The sequence below is a fragment of the Pempheris klunzingeri genome, chromosome 6 (genome assembly GCF_042242105.1).
Source record: "Pempheris klunzingeri isolate RE-2024b chromosome 6, fPemKlu1.hap1, whole genome shotgun sequence".
Classification (NCBI taxonomy): domain Eukaryota; kingdom Metazoa; phylum Chordata; class Actinopteri; order Acropomatiformes; family Pempheridae; genus Pempheris; species Pempheris klunzingeri.
This window is the reverse complement of record NC_092017.1, coordinates 21300634-21317211: the sequence shown is the minus strand read 5'-3', so window position 1 is coordinate 21317211 and position 16578 is coordinate 21300634. Positions and strand designations below refer to the sequence as shown.

Genomic DNA, 16578 nt, shown 5'->3' with positions numbered 1-16578 from the left:
ACTGAATGGGTTTTTTTTTAATGCTAAACCTATTGGTGAGGTTGTGTTATGCACAGTCATAGATGATGAGGAACAACATTTGAATAGAGTCTAGTTTGAAAACCAAGTTTTCAGCTGTTGGTAGTTGTTGTGGTTGTTGAATTTTAATTAAAAATGTAATTAATTTGAGAGCAAAATATATTTTGTGTGAAGGAATTACATATTTACAAGAAAGTAAATGAATCCTTGTGTTTGTGAGTGAATTATTTTTCTTATCTGCCTCATTTGTTCCATTGATCTCTGAGTAGAAGTGAGTTCCTAACTAATTTGCCCTCAGTAAAATTATTGTTTTCCCTTTGGTACTTCCGACAGTTTCGTGTGTGTGTAGTGCAGTGCATGTGCTGTGACTGATAGTCTGAGTGTGAGCGCGTGTGACTGGTTGTGTGTGTGGTGACTAAGGGGATTAGAGTGCAGGTGACGCCAGCAGACAGGCCGAGATTAAACCTGCTGCTGCTGCAACGGAGAGGCTAAAGCATCAGACGTCACGCAGGAGCAGGTGTGGGGAGTAGGGGGGGGGGCAGATAACGAGGGCCAGTGATGCTCTGAGGTCAGTGAACTTCCTGTCTGATTAAATCATTGCAGAGTTGGACGCAGATGCAGTTGATATTGAACATTTTGTTCAGTTGTAATGTTGGACTCTGACATTGACTTTTTGTTCCTGATGCATCTCCTGCGTCATGAGGTCACAGAGAAACTCAAATAATCATTTAGGAAAGTGTGCACTGACTGTACTTTATTCCTAAATGTAAACCATTTTAAGGCCAACTTGTCCTGGCTCACGTGAAACAGCTTTTATTTTGTTTAGATTGTTGATGTGATGGAAATTTAGTGCGACAGAGGAACAACCGCCAGTTTTCATCAGAATGCTTTTATCTAAATTTGGTTTCCAGAGATTTTAAGTTGTGAAATATGTAAACTGGGAGATCCAAAATGACAGAAGTGATATTTTTATGTTCCATTTGCATAGTTGCATTTCAAAAATAGACTGTGGCCTTGCTTCCAGCATATTCATACAACTTTTGCTGTGACTGTCAGGTATGTTAGCAGAGATTATCTGAGGCCAACTTGTCAATGAGCACAGTGAAGGGATCAAAGTGACTGGCTGTCAGTGATATCCGAGGTCATGCAGATGCAGCCAGCTCAGCTGGTCCTCTTTCAAACACTCCCAGAGTGACTGTCTTCGTCCCTTCCTGCTGAAGTCTGTTAGCCAGCTTAGTATAATCTCCCCTAAAAGACACTTAGAGAAACAGGAAAAAACATGGCTTAGCGCAATGGTCCCGTAGGAAAAATGGTGGCAATGAAAGCTTAGACAGCAACGACCAGAAAGCAGTAATTACTCAGCAGTAAGAGCAGGACAAGGGAGAGGAGAGGTGGCTATGAAGTCTAAATTTAGGATCTGCCAATCTGCTTCTGGATATTTTATTCAAAGCATACCCACACATCTCTTCAGTACTTCTCCAGGTGCTTGGTTAAAAACCAGTCAGTCCTGGCAAGAGGTACAAACCTAAATATGAACAGTGGAAACGGTGTGGCTGCATTATTGCTCAGCATCCCTCAATGACATATTTAGGAAAGCAGACCAAAGACAAAAAAAATCATCAGATTTAAATGATTTATTAATTAAGAAATGTTACAAATGTGATCATTTTCTTGCTCTAACATTCCTTCCAGAAGAATCTGCCAATGCCTGACACTTTAAAACACAAGAGAAAAAAAAAAGGATCTTCAGTAAACTGCATCTCTACGTACATCAAGTAGATAAATCACAATAACAAAAGTTTGGTTAGCAGAAGCGTGGTTGTGCATGTGTGGTGTGTGCACAAAAATAACTAAAACTGGCACTGGTTAGATTCGTTGACTTAAGCTGTCTGCTACTATTTTATCGGTAAATCAGCAGTGTATAAAAAATATAAAAAAGGCCATCATTTAAGATTCAAAAAGCAATCCAGCTTGTTTAAAATGACACAAAAAGCCATGACAGGTGTTTTAACTCGCACTCTGAGTAAGGCTTCAAACCACTGACCTTTAAATGTGAGCAAAATTGCATTTCCACAACAGAAATATTCTTAAATAAACCTCGAACTTTCAAAAGTCAATTGTCACCACTCCATATTGCCACCTTCCAAGTGACCAACAACTGCTAGCTCATCTGAAAACCCTCAAAGTAACAAACTTTTCAACTCTAAGAGAAAAAGAAAAGCACTAAATGTGTATTAAATGTTGGCATATGACAAAAAATGAGGAAGAAACAAAATATATACAGCACGAAAAACATTGTATGCAATATGCAAAGGCGTCATGTTGCTTTGGGCAACAACCCCTCCTCCCCTCTCCCGACGCGCCAAATATAAGCCAGTCTTCACTGAAGACCCCTCGTCCTATCAATCCCTCCCATCCCCACCCACACATACCCGCTCATACACACACACACATACACGCACACACACGGAGAACGTCACGAAACACGATTACGTCACTAAGCCTGTTAGTTTGGAAAACGGTGAAGCACTGTGAAACTCCCACAACCCCTTCCCTCGCTGCTCCTCCTCCTCCTCCTCCTCCCACTTCCCTGTCTTCCCCCTCTTCAGTCAGAGAGGGGAGACGGGGCCTTGGTGTCGTTCCACTCGTCCGTCTCAGGGTTGTACACCTCCATCGTGTTGAGGAACTCGTTTCCGTCGAAGCCGCCCACAGCGTAGATGGTTTCGCCCAGCATGGCCACGCCTGCATTGCTGCGTGAAGATGTCATGCTACCCAGCATCCTCCACTCATTGCGGGCAGGGTCGTACACCTCCACGCAGCGGAGCGCGTGGGAGCCGTCGAACCCGCCGATAACAAACAGTTTGCCTGGACGGAGTGAGAGACATCAATATCAGCTTAAATGACAGCCACTGTGTTCTGCACAAAGACTGAAACGACCAAATTTAAATTCATGACGCACTTAGTTTGCGTCAGTGTTCCACACAGCATGCTTTTGTTGTACTAGACACACACATACACAGAAGAGGCTGCCATGGAACTTTGCTGAACAGACGTCTCATTCTCAGCCGTTTGTGGTCGTGGGCTTACCTGCATGGACAGCGACGCCGGCCCCCCTGCGAGCCACATTCATGGAGGCTATCAGGGTCCAGGTGTTGTTCTCAGGGTTGTAGCGTTCCACAGTGTTCAGGCAATTCCACGACTCTGCCCCTCCGATCACGTACATATAGCCATCCAACTCACACACTGCTGCCTGGTGCCTCCCTGAAAACCAATTTACTTCATGAATACAACTTTCTAATTTTCGCCTCCAGGCAGCCAATATCACAAGACCACTAACTTTTCTCTGATGAATTGTTGCCCTACTTTTGGTTTCATTCATAAACACAATCTACTCTCTGCTCCAACAATCCAGTTTCCTAAAGACAATAATTTTAAATTTAAAAATGATATTCAGCTTTACGCTTGAGATTAGATCATGTTATATGTACCAAAAGGTAAATGGAATATTCCAAGTGTGTGTGTAGGACACGTACTGATGTTAAGGGAGGCACAGTTGGACCAGGTTTTGGTCACAGGGTCAAAAGCATCACAGTTCTTGAGGCCCTTCTGCCCGCAGGGGTCCGATCCTCCCACAACGTACAGTTTGTTGTTCAATGAGCAGACGCCTTGAAACAGAGAGGACAGGAACGAGTTGAAGTAAGCAACGGTTAACAGAGAGGCTACTTTATTTAAGCATTTTCATGGATAGAAATCTTTAAATTCAACAATGCTGGCAGGAGAGACTGACCTGCATTGCAGCGGTTTGTCCTCAGCTCTGGCACTTGAGCCCATTCATCAGCATGTGGATCGAACCTCTCCCCACAGCTCAGCTCGTCAGAATGTCCATTTGAACCTCCAATCACATACAGCTGACCCTGTGAGGGGTGGAGGTCAGAGGTTATTTAAGGCACGCCTACACCAATATTCACTTATGTCACTTTACTGGCTCGATAAGTCTCAGGTAAACATGAGTCTGAAACTGTACCATGAGCACGGCCATCTGGAATCGAGCCCTTGGAGTCCGCATGGGAGCGATGAAGGTCCAGCGGTCCTCTTTGGGGTCATAACACTCCACAGTCCTCAGACACTCCTCTCTGTTGTAGCCTCCTGCAGGAACACCAGGATGCATCAAGGTTACATTGAAACTATGGAATTATCTTTCACCTATCCTTTTTTTACATGACAAATCCCATCATATATCCATGATCGGCCTAACTAAAGCAGTGCAAGTCCCACAAAGGCTGACTTTGGTGTCGGCATCGATGGCACTTGGGATTACACAAAGAAATGTGAGAACCTCAAGGTAAGTTTGTCTGTGAAGATTACGCTAAGAGAGTAGCAGTATAGTTTCCTTTGCATCTCATCCTCCTTAAAGCTCCAATTATATACACACATGCTATAAAAATGGTTATTCTAATCTTCTAACCCCGTTCAGTGCTAACCTGCTGCGATGAGTTTTCCGTTCAGGGCTGCGGTGCCCAGGCCGGAGCGAGCGTAATGCATGGGAGAGAGCGGGTGCTCCTCCAGCTCCTCAGGCTGGGCCTCGAAGCTGAGGCTCTTCATCAGGCAGGGGGTGGCAGAGGGAGACGTCTGAGGGCTGCTGCGACCGTGCAAGAAGATCACACACAACACACTGTCCAGCACAGCCAGACACAGGTAGGTGTTGTCTAGGGGTAAGATTGGAGATTGTTATAGCCACTTGAGGGAAAAAGGTTAAAAATAGAAGATAAAGAAAAATTGTACCAAGAAAAAAAATATTCCTGGTTGTGTTGTGATCACATGTGGCCTGTGCGCACACACTTACTTGTGGTCTTCTCAGAGGCGATGTACTTCCACTCTCTCCTGGCAGTCGGTTTTGGGGCATTTGCTGCTTGGTTGGAGGGCGACAGGCTTCCCGAGGAGCTGCAGCTCATCTGTCTCTGGGTGGTGCTCTCCCGTACGGGTTTCTTCTGCAAGAGCACAGTGCAGCTACAGAAGCCAAGCTTGCACCACAGGCCCACCAGTGGCCAACAACACCAGCTAATCACGCCCAAAACTATGCTTTGATCCAGCTGGGTCTATTGTAGACTTGACATAATGAGCCTGCACTAATCTTGCCCCGAGTATGTATCGAAATCTCACCATCTGAAGCCAACAACACTGCACTGCAAACTACAGTCTCAGACCACACTACAATCAGACTTAACAGCACACAGTTCAGTCACAACTCAAAAAGAGGGTGAAAAGCTGATCACTGCCATCACTACCCACACTCAACTAGTTGAGATTATAAATAAATTCATAAATACAATCAATATATGCTCACACCATAGCCATAGGCAGCATAGTTCATTTCTTGCCAATCTACTAACATTAGTCTTTAAATTGTGGCTAAATTGTGGTCTTAAATGAGCCATGTCTACTTCTAGCCATGCACAGGCTGTGCAGTAATTTTATGCATGGCAGAGCGTAAGCTGTACAGTAAGACTGCCATGAAAAATGTGCTAGAGACTTTGTTACAGTGAAGCCAGGCACAAGCTGTTGAGTACCTGCACAAACTGAAGGTGGTCCTCCTCGCCACCAAACACCTCACTGTGCCCCTCAATCACCAGCCCTCCATCCACCAGCTTATGGTCAGGTGAGTAGTACAGCGTTTGCACCTGAAAGACAAACAGGAACAACATACCCATGTGGCTGTCTCCATGGCAACACACTGAGAGCCCCAACATAAGGGGGAGAGGAGGGAGGGAGGAGGAGGAGGAGGAAGAAGAAGAAGAAGGGGGGGCAGTGCTTTGAAGAGGAAGAAGGGGGAAGGGACGGAGGCCTGGATCTTCAGTCACTTGGATGGAAAGCTTCCTTTAAAAAGACACACACGCTGCTGCCACCGCACAGAGTGGGTTAAGTGTTTGAACTCAAGACTGTATCTGACGGTAGCTCTTCTTAATTTGCATCTAAAAAAAAAAAAAAAAAAGAAGAAGAGGGAGAGCTGGTGAAGAATGAGAGGTTGCTTCTGGAAAGATCTTCAGTGAAGAAAGAAGAGGAGGGGGAGGGGCTGCTTGTGGCCCTCTTTTCCACCTCTGCTGCTGGGTCCTCTAGTTGAAGGAGTTGGTCATTGTGACGGCAGCCACAATAGGCAGTCAAATCCAGATGACAGGGCGGTAGTGCTGCTTTAGGAACTATTAAGCTACTCTTGATTATAATGCAATAATTGATTAAATCCAATGGGAAATAAAAGCAAAACCACACGTTCTGTTGGAGCCAGACAAAGTAGTGTGATGAGAATGTGTTAAAGTCGCTCAGTTGACTGTCTGAAGGCCAAATCATATGGCTCCAGTAATTCTATAAAAATGTGAGGAGTTACTTAAAATTATGAATTCACTTGGAAGCTGAATTCATTTGTAGTTCAGTGAAATACAATTTTTTTATACTGAGCAAATCACTATGCTTCTGTGCAAAATCTGTTTTTCTGTCCAATGCCTTGCTTGAATGGTTCTTGAATCTGCCAGTGGATAGATATTGCTGAAGGTTTGTGAGCAATGTGTGCTGGTAAATGCAGAAATGGGATGCATCTGTATATGTGGCATGGACAGACGGGAGCACAGTGTTGCTTGGCTGCAAAGAGAGGCTGCTGAGAGGCAGTAGTACTCCTCTCCTCCCTCTCTTTTCTCTGACTCATTACCCTGGTGGCTCAGTCCTGGCTCCTCAGTCTGGTCTCCTGCTGCTGCTAATAAACCTACAGGAGAGATAAATCAACGGGGAGGAGTGCCCGTTAGTGCTGGAGCAACAAACACGCACCTGTTCAGATAGTAAAGTGGCAGTGAGACAGTAGAATCAAGGGTCAGACCTTTTGAGAACCTGTATTTTTGTGTTTCAGAGGAGAAGAGCACTGTAATACTCAGATGGGGTTGTACGTCAACCAACCACATACCAAAAAGAACAGTGGAAACAACAAACAAGAGCAAACAGCAGCTCTTTTCAGCTCACCTCTAATTTGTAGTATGGTTCAGGGGTACAGAGTTTCTTACTGCAAAAACCTCAACAAATCAGAGGGAAAAAAAACAACAATCCTGACATAGCAGCATGACAGAGGCATGCCATTTCTACTTCAGCCCCCTTAACGACTTCTTAACGTCAAAAACAGGAGGAGTCAGAGGGAGGGGAAGGGGCAGGGTAGCAATGAAGATCAGTCTGAGTGTGAGACTGCACGCCCTGGTACTGACCTCCTCCATGAGTCGCTCCAGTTGGTCTCCATTCTCCCAAAGGCTACGCTGCACCCAGTTGAGCACCTTTGAGTAGAGCTTGCCATTGCTGGGCAGAGTCAAGTTGTCTTCTAGCATTACTTCTAACTGTAAACACAAAGGGGGTGAAACAGGAGTTAGATTTACACACTGTAGGAATAAAGTAACTGCTTAACTGAAGAAAATGACTTTATTGGTCACTGGAAAGAGAACTTGATCTTAGTGACCATTTATTAATTTACCTGAGAAGTAGGCACAAGTGATTTTTAACCTGTATAATAGTTATGGATAGTTACTGCAGATATTTCCAGCAGGAATGCAGAAGTATATAAACACACTGGCTTGTCATGTCTTGTCTCAAATTCTTGAACAAAGGCAATTACCTAAGTCTATGGGTCACTTCAGACCAACTAGATTGTTTAACTTCCAGCTAGAGCTGTAACAAATCAAATGATTTAGTAAACGATTTTTCTTTTTAATTATATGATTTTTCATTTAGGATCCAATTCCAAGTTTAGTATCCAACAAGCTCCCAAGCAGTCCTCATGTGGAAAAATAAAAGAAACACATTGTAACCTGCCTATGACAGGTCTTACTATTGCATACACCCTAATTCCCCTGCCCTAAATACACTCTCAGCAGGGTTTAGCAGTGGGAAAATCTATAAGAGGAACGCCTTCATACTGTAAGTATTGTTAATCTCACGTCAAAGTCAGAAAGGTAAAAATACAAAGCTTAATCCAGTGTGTGTTATTCAATTTAAGACCTCCTCGTTTCCATGCAGGAGCAAAGGAGGACTTTTGAGCTTGTACCTTGAGGCGGGGAAGTTTGAGGAAGTCCTCCTGTTCAGACACTTCCAGTAGATGGTCTTGGATGAAGGCGTCCACCTTGGCCAAAACTCTGGCATCTCCCATAGAGCTGGCAAAGTTACGGAAAGAGATGGCGTTCTGGGAATCCATTTTAGACAGCAGGTAGTCGCCACAAATCTGAGGATTGAGTGAGAAATGTTAAAGTTAATAAAAGTCAAGTTTTTTTTTAACCTGTAAAAAAATCAGACCTAGCCAAAATTGCAGCATTGGCGAATAAAAACCATACCTGTTTGACTCGCTCCATCTTGAACCTTTTGGCTGCAGAGTAGACTTCCTTGACCAATTCCTTGTCTGCCTTTAGCCTGTGTTACACACAAAAGAAAAGAGGAGGTTGTCAGTCATTTTGAAAAGCTGAGAATGTTGCTGTGATAAGCAGGAAAGGGGTCAAAGGTGCTACTGACTGGGCAGTATAGGCATAGTTGAGCAAGATCTCTACAGCCTCAGGGTCCAAATCCTCAAAAGTGACATGCGAGACTCCATGAGGCTCATTGTCACTATTGAAGATCTCAAACAGGTAGGGACTGCAGCAAGCCAGAACAGCACGGTGAGCCATCAGCTCATGACCACACACCTGGACAAAAACAGAGAGAGAGGACAAACAATCAGGATTTGTACAAGTTTGTTAGCATGAAACCTGTAAAATATATACATTTGTGTTTGTTAAAAGGGAAATAACTGCTACAAAACATTGTGATTTTGGTGTTTGTACATTAAAAAGGAAACTCGTGAAATGAAGCCCAGATACTCATTGAGAAATTGTTAATAATAAAAGCGCCATATCATCAATAGTTACACACTAAAGCCTTTCGATTCTGTCGTGCCTCAATGGTAATACCTAAACGCCTGGCTATTCACCTCTCTCAGAGGTCTGTATTATACAAGTGGTGGGAAGGAACAGGTTCTCACACTTCAGATATAAGAGCAAAGGAAACATAACAGGAAATACTGAAGTAAATACTAATTATGTTTTTGTAGTCTTTAGGTGTGGCATGACGCACTTGAGTTGAACAAAAGTGATGAATAGGATATTTATGTATGTTGTACTGACATCTTGTGCATCTCAACAAACGCGTCTGTCATTGTATCCCCTGCTGTGCAACTCACTGTCCAGCTCTTGTGTTTTACAGTGACTTCTCCAAAAAGGACAATGGCCTTCATGTGAGAATGTGTGTGTGGTTGCATTAAGCGTACCTGCAGTCTGACATCGCAGAACTGACCACTCTTTCTAAGAGCGTTCATTTTGGCCACGGTGGAATCCAGGAAACTCTCATCCTCAAAGATCAAATAACCGTTTGGAATCATCTTGGTGAATTTTGATGGTATGCCTGCCGAGGAAAGGTAAGATAAAAACTTAATTTTTGCCAAATAAACCGATAATACTAGTATGCATGTCATACGCAATCTGTCCAACATTGTAATTGCTGACTTTATCAATTAATGACTAGGAGGAGGATTAGGATTAGTTGTCTGTAATGTGCATTATAATCTGTCCAATGCATTAGTCATGGCCTTACCTAATAGAGAATAATGCAAATCCAAGGAAGCACCACTGCTGACAGTAGAACAGGAATCAAAAGTAGGCAATAGGCAAAGTAGACTGAGATCGCAGTGAAGCCCAAGTCTTCTTCGCCCAAGGACGGGGATGGGAAGTTGTTAGAAGAAATGCCAGTCGACTAAACGGGCGTGAGCAGAAGGGAGAGGGGGAGCAGCCGCACGGACAAACTATCAGGCTTGAAGCGACTGTAATCAAGTCCTCGGGATCCCGTTGGCTATAGAGTTGTACTTATTCTGTGTTGGTCATACATTATAACCTAGAAGAAGAAAAAAAAGACAGGGAAACAGGAACATGAGTTGTTTTTTTGGAAAAGGGGCAAATAGCTCATTTTGAAATTGATGCCGCCTGTTGTTGGCACCCATGCAGTGCTAGCACGAGTCAGTTCCACGTGGTAAATCAAGTCAAGCTTGCACACGGGAAGGCAGTTGAGATCACTAGCCTTCCTGCACAAAACCATTTTCTAAACATACAGCAGAGCTCTCAATATATCCATGCACACAAAATTCAAGAATATACAAGCTGATTCAGGATACATTAGTCACTCCATCAGATCACGTTCTCCTTGTTGAATTCAGGAAGGAAACGGGAATTCAAATCAAAAAGTGCATAGCGCTGGCAGCTATGGCTGTGACACTCCTCCCTTACTACACCCTTCATTTAGCGTTTTAAATCCTCACACCTACTGCTACGTCCCACCAGGCCAAGCAAGGCTGTTTAATCCATCTCATGCCTTCAGCTCCGTCTCCGCTCCCTCTGAAGCAAGGCTTCACCAACTCTATCTTATGTGACAAGCCCATTTTGGTTGGCTCCACCCCATAGGAACCCTTTCATTCAAGTACTGACCTATAAGGAAAACACAGGAGGGAACAACTTGTGACATTGTTTCCACAGCCAGTCAGTTGGCCACGATAGGGTACACCATGTGTGCCTGCTCCACAAACCTCACCCACCCACACTTGCATGTCACATGCAATAGAGATCATCTCATATTGCACCATTGCCAAGATACTGCTATTAAACAGTTTGAATGTAACTAGCTGTAGGGCCTCGGGTACCCCAAACTCAGCCTGACAAAAACCGTTCATCTCACCTCTACTAATGAGCAGATCACAACAAAGGGTGACACAACTGATGCAAAGCCATCCACTGTGCCATCTGCAGTCTGGAGCTCAGTAAATAAATTACACTGCGACTCCAACCGTTTTATCACCATCCCATATGGGGAGAGAGGACAAGACAGACCACAGCAGCTGCCCCATAGTCTGAAATTGTATCCACACCCCATGTGACGAGGCTTTCCTTGATAGCGTAGCTTTGTGCGGGTGTTCTGTATCCAACTCGCATGCGATTCCAACTCATCAGAAAAAGCTGTGATTTTCTCAGCTGCAGCGTGTATAACAACCCTGACTCTAGCTGCTGTCAGTGGCACATTTCAGCAGCAGAATGTGCATCATTGTGGAAGAATTTTTCAGTCAAATCCTCTACTTTGTGTGCAGAAACATTACAACATTATTATTAGTCAATAATGAAGCCTAAAAGCCCCATAACAGATAAAAGCACACCTTTACTCCTCAAAAGAAACATATGACTCTAGGAGGCATTTGACAATCTCTGTCAGGCACACAGCAGAAAAATTGACTCGTTAAAATTATTCTATAGGCTTGCAGGAGCTTTATCTCGGCCAGTTTCAGGTGTGGTTACACTGTGCATGATCCATGGGTAGACCGATACAATGTAAAACACAACTAGGCTGACACTGGAGCAGACAAACAGTATGCCCGTTGTAGGCAGCTGAAATAAAAACTCCAGTCTTCTCCACAGTCAGATGGTTTGGAGGAAAGGTATAGAAACACATTCTAGCAAACAACATGGCCGAGTGTGAAAGGCATTTTTGTACTGAAATATTTTCTGACATTGGTCTTCAGCTGAAAAAAAAAAAAAATCTTGTTGGGAAAAGACATCAGTGCACTTTGAATTCAGCAAGTTATTTTCTCTTGAAATACCACAGCCATGAGCTATGCCTTTTTAGTACACAAACCCCAATAATAATAGCATGTGTTAAAGATGCCAAGCAGCTGGCTGAACAAGTAAACTGCAATGTCATTTAGGTGCCAAGAGTTAAATATATGACACATTTCCTGATTAAACTAATTATGCAAGGTTAGAACTTGGTACTCCATTCATCTAAAACTGCTATCTATCCAATTATAAGCCACCCACAAAAGCACAAAGGCATGTTCATACATAGTAAGAGCAACAAAACCATAAAACACTCAAATCCAGTGACCTACTAAACTCATAGCCACACTGCACAGTGTGAATTTAATAAGCATAAGTATCAGAAGGAAAAAGGAGGAATTATGCTGAGACCAGATTACCTTGGCCTCTCGTTTAACCATTTTTTTTCCTTTTAACCTTTTAACAACATTTACACAGCATAATGCAAAGAGAAATAAAAAGGACAGAGCGTCCAAGGTGATGACTACCTCAGTCTGACGGGGAGAAGGAAAAAAGGAACAATGAAAAAGTAATTACTTTGCTGTGAAAAAGTAGCTTGGATCATTTCACAGTTACCGCCAGCAAAGTTTTGTTTGACTGTTCCAACTAGCAAGATGTTAATCATGTTCAGTAGGTGAAACACAAACTGAACATACAAACATGCCGCACTGCATTACTGTGTGGGTTTGGCAAAGATATGTGACAGGTGGACGAGCTAGACAGCTGGGAAGTGTGCCAAAGATTTTTGTGGGTAAATGCGCAAAACACGATGGCAGGCACTTGCTAGAATTTCGTCTTTTTGAATTGGGCTGAGCAACACTTACAGCGAGGCTGGCCATGAACACTATAATTTACCCTGTCTGTGCGTAGATTGAGGAAACACTGACCCAGTTTTAAGTCGTTATGCAACATCTGGCAGAAGACTCCTTGTGATGGCTCCACCACATGGTTGGGTCTACCACACTGGCCTGTTGCCTTGTTCCCATTTCATTTCTTCACCACGTCACCCGACACTTCACCGGGAAAGCCACGCCCTCAACTCTCTAGATAATTCTTTAATACACAGTTGCCGCCTTAAACAAAGCTGTGATTAAATAAGCTTTTGCAAACTAATGAGACAATCTTATGCCATTACTGGTGTTACCAGCAATTGAGGAATGTCTGGCCACACGAAAACTGAATTGATATAGATATTACACACTAACTGTGTATTACTTTATCCTCTAGAGAACTGGTTGGTCTTTTTGGTCACATATGTGGCTACAAGAGTCATATCCTAAAATTAGAGTGAGAATAGGGAAATAATAGTGATATGTGCAGGTCAATGGCCCCACATATATGAAGGTATGCATTGACAAAAAAGCCATACAGCCTTGGTGAGCTGTAAATGTGGATATACGGACATGCGCCTGGAAAAAAAGGGAACAAAGGAGAGGGAACAAAAGGCACAAAAGAGAAAGAGTGAGACTGTTCACAACTTTGTCACAGGGGGTAGCTCTGAATGCATTTTCTCTCTCCATTTTTCCATCTGATTAATCAGGCACAAAAGTGCAGGTCTGACGCTTAACAATCAATGCTTGTTAGACACCCCCCCAGTGGTGAAGAGAGGCACTACTGGATATTCAGCCCAGTTAAACCGTGTGGAAAATTACTGCTTAAATTTAAGGAATCACGAGCAAAAGAATCAAATAAGGGTGTGACAATAAGGCAGTAAACAGTGCGTTTGGATGAGTCTATAAAAGCAAAATTCACACCCTTGATCAAAGCACCGCCATAACTGATATACTATAATAACGCAAAAGAAACATCAGAATGGGGAAGACGAGACAAGATGCGTTTTGACACATCAGAAAGCCCAAATTTTCATAAAGCTAGAGAAACTCTTTTGGACACCACTTAAGGAAGTAAAAAGAGGAAATATGTCTGAGTATGACCACTCAGACAGTAACGACGTTTTATTAATCTACTGGATAAACATCAGAGAGTCTGCAGTATTTTTCCTTTACATAAAATCAATAACCTACACAATGTTACTTGGGAATTTTACACGTGGTTTCCAGCTTCAGAGCGGATTAACAGCACAGTGGGTCAAATACTACCAAGGCGCAAGGCAACCTGCAGCCGAGGGAAGCTCTGTTCTGACTCACAGAAACATGAAACGTCTAGAATCGGCTAGACAATTTCCTTTATCTAGCCGATCGATACAGAACTGATAACGATCAAAGTCGACGGCAACAATGGCGCGTCAATATAATGCCAACAATCACAGTCACAGCCCATAAAATCATACACAACATGGCACTAAATGGAGGGTGAGAAAAGGACAGGATGTACCCACGCTACGTTACCCACCCTGCCACCCCCCACTGGGCAAGTCTTTACAATTGGCCACCCAGTAGCTCGTGTTTGTCTATTCGCTGCAAAAGCCATGTCATTAATCTGCCCACCTCCTCCTCCGGAGTAATGTATGAGGGCCATGATGTCTGGCGATGTGCCAGGAGTCATAAAGCCAGTCTGTACATATATCCCGCCACCGGAATCTGGGTCAGCGGCGACAGTACGCACAGATTACCTCGATTTTGACACGGATTAATAATCAAACGAAGACAATGCAGATGAAGCGAGGCGAGCAGCTAGCAACTTGAAGGGAGGTGGGAAGGTCTTGCACGCTCTGAAGCTAGCGCATGTTAGCCTCCAGCCTGGACAACCTGCTGCTTAGCTAGGATGAGGGGCCATGAGACTGCCACGCCAGCTTAACGTAAATTAATTAGCTGTGGTGGATATATTCGGCTGCCTGCCCGTGTCCGTGCTAAACTAGCTTCACTATTCTGTTAGCTGGCCATGTGAGCCAAATACCGGGCTGGTTAAGGCTAGCTGCATGCGGAAAGTGGGCGGTTTGTGTGACATTATCCGCGCCAGTAACGCTACATTTCCAGCTTCCACCCAAACAGACAAAAGCTAGCATTCATGTGAGCGCAAAATATCTCGCTAAAGCAACTGAAGGACGACGGTCACGTCAACGTCCACCGTAACCAATGACACAATTTAACGGTTTCTCCACGTTTTAACGGTTACCTGACAAACAGCAGCAGAGAAAAAGAGAGGGGAAAAATCTTACCTGAGGCGTTTGACAACAAACGATATTAGACATATTTAATGCGAATTCAGAGTCGGCTGGTTCGGGTTAGAGCAAAGACGCAACGCGGCTACAGGCACGGCTCGTCGGGTTGTTAGCAGTCAGTATGTGTGCTCCCTGTGTGTCTGTAGGAGAAGCCCGTCCGCTCGCGATCTGCTCTGACCAGCTCTGACAGGATGGTCGGCTGGCTACAGAGAAGCGCGTGCCCGACGGAGAAAAAAAAACCCGTGCTTCCGCCACGCCGCCCGTGACGTCACCGCGTGGGCGGTCCTACAACGCCCACTGCCACAGTGGAGGTGATGAAATCCACGGTGTTAAACTCTGAGTGGTGGGTCTGTAAAAATCCTTTGCTGATGATTTTTTCTAAAACCTCTGACTAAATATGGTTATGTTTGTGTATATACATATAATGCAAAAGCTTTAAATATTAATTATTATATTCATTATGATCTCTGGTAAGCAGTCAGTCCATCTCCTCAGCACAGAGTCTGGAGCCTCATACACACAAGTGGTGATTACAGCTGATGGAGTGCAGCCAACTGATCCAGTCTAACTTATTAGTTTCTTAAGGAGGTGTTTTCAGGAATTGGATCTGGACCAAAAAGTGGGGGGAAAAACTGCTGAAATTGACAAATGAAAAATTGATATCCATAACAGTACCTTCAGTAAGATTAATTGCTGTATTTAATTAATTCTGTATAAATGTACAGGGTAGTCTGCGTCTTTCCCGGTTTAAATGAGATATACAACAAAAACACCAAAAAAACTCTTTTCACAGTTGAAAACGCAAACTAACAAAAGCAGGAACAGAACACACCTTCATGGTACAGATAATGGAAGGATAGGTGGTACAATGAAATACATATAAAGTACATATAAATCTATATATGTAAAAAGTACAACAAGAGATGTGAGGAAGACAGTGGTGCAATGATGCAGAGTTCAAAGATGCTGGATTAAATATGTGATGCTTATGAGAAGATCCATTATATACATGAGGTAGATGGATATGACAGGATATGGATGTATACTGTATATACAGTATGTACAGCATGTTTAGATTTGTATTTGACAGTAAACAAACTGCAGAGACTATACTTTAGATCAGGGGTGTCAAACTCAATCAAAGAAAGGGCCAAAATTTAAAACACGGTCTAAGTCGCGGGCCAAACAGGCTCAACATTTAGTGAAGACTCTAATGGTGACTCTTTTATTATAGTATATAATATAATATAATAATATATATATATATTATCCAGAAATATGAATTTAAACAGCCAAACTTCAACAACTTTTCCTCAATAAAATAAATAGAATTTTAAATAATTTTTTTCTTTTTTGTACTATTCTGATGTTTTGTCTCATAGTGTCGTCTCATATTTATATTCTTTAATTATGGCCACATCAGCTCCACAAACACACAGGTTCACCTCCGATATCGACAAACAGGTAAAATTCTGTCCCCCACCTGCTTTGAAAGTCTCTGTTTTCAAAGTCCACTTTTTGTTTAGCCATTTATTTTGGGGGGGCTAGCTCTACGCCGAGTAGAGCTGAGTAGGTACTAGTGGAAACGCGCCATAAGTGTCACTGATCGAAAAAAAAAATAGATAAAAGATTATAAATAAGGAATTACTGGAAGGGCAGTTTAAGTACTTTAAGAGGAGTTATAGTTTACCAACCTTCTATTGTTGCGATTCAGTTCATAGTAATGGTCATTGGTGGAGGAAGCAGGCTACTTAAGTAACT

The 16578-nt window shown here is 43.2% G+C and overlaps 1 protein-coding gene across 1 annotated transcript; it reads right to left on the bottom strand.

The window, feature by feature from the left end:
• Nucleotides 1-1637: 1637 nt before the first annotated feature.
• Nucleotides 1638-15015, bottom strand: ivns1abpa (influenza virus NS1A binding protein a). Its single transcript, XM_070831573.1, has 15 exons — nt 14815-15015; nt 9658-9954; nt 9335-9468; nt 8545-8714; nt 8370-8445; nt 8087-8260; nt 7257-7382; nt 5586-5696; nt 4862-5006; nt 4500-4724; nt 4043-4164; nt 3806-3932; nt 3552-3683; nt 3106-3279; nt 1638-2883 (listed from the first exon to the last, which is right to left on the bottom strand). The coding sequence occupies exons 3-15, from the start codon at nt 9443-9445 to the stop codon at nt 2624-2626; spliced, it is 1953 nt and encodes a 650-aa protein (XP_070687674.1). The 5' UTR covers nt 9446-9468; nt 9658-9954; nt 14815-15015; the 3' UTR covers nt 1638-2623.
• Nucleotides 15016-16578: the final 1563 nt, after the last annotated feature.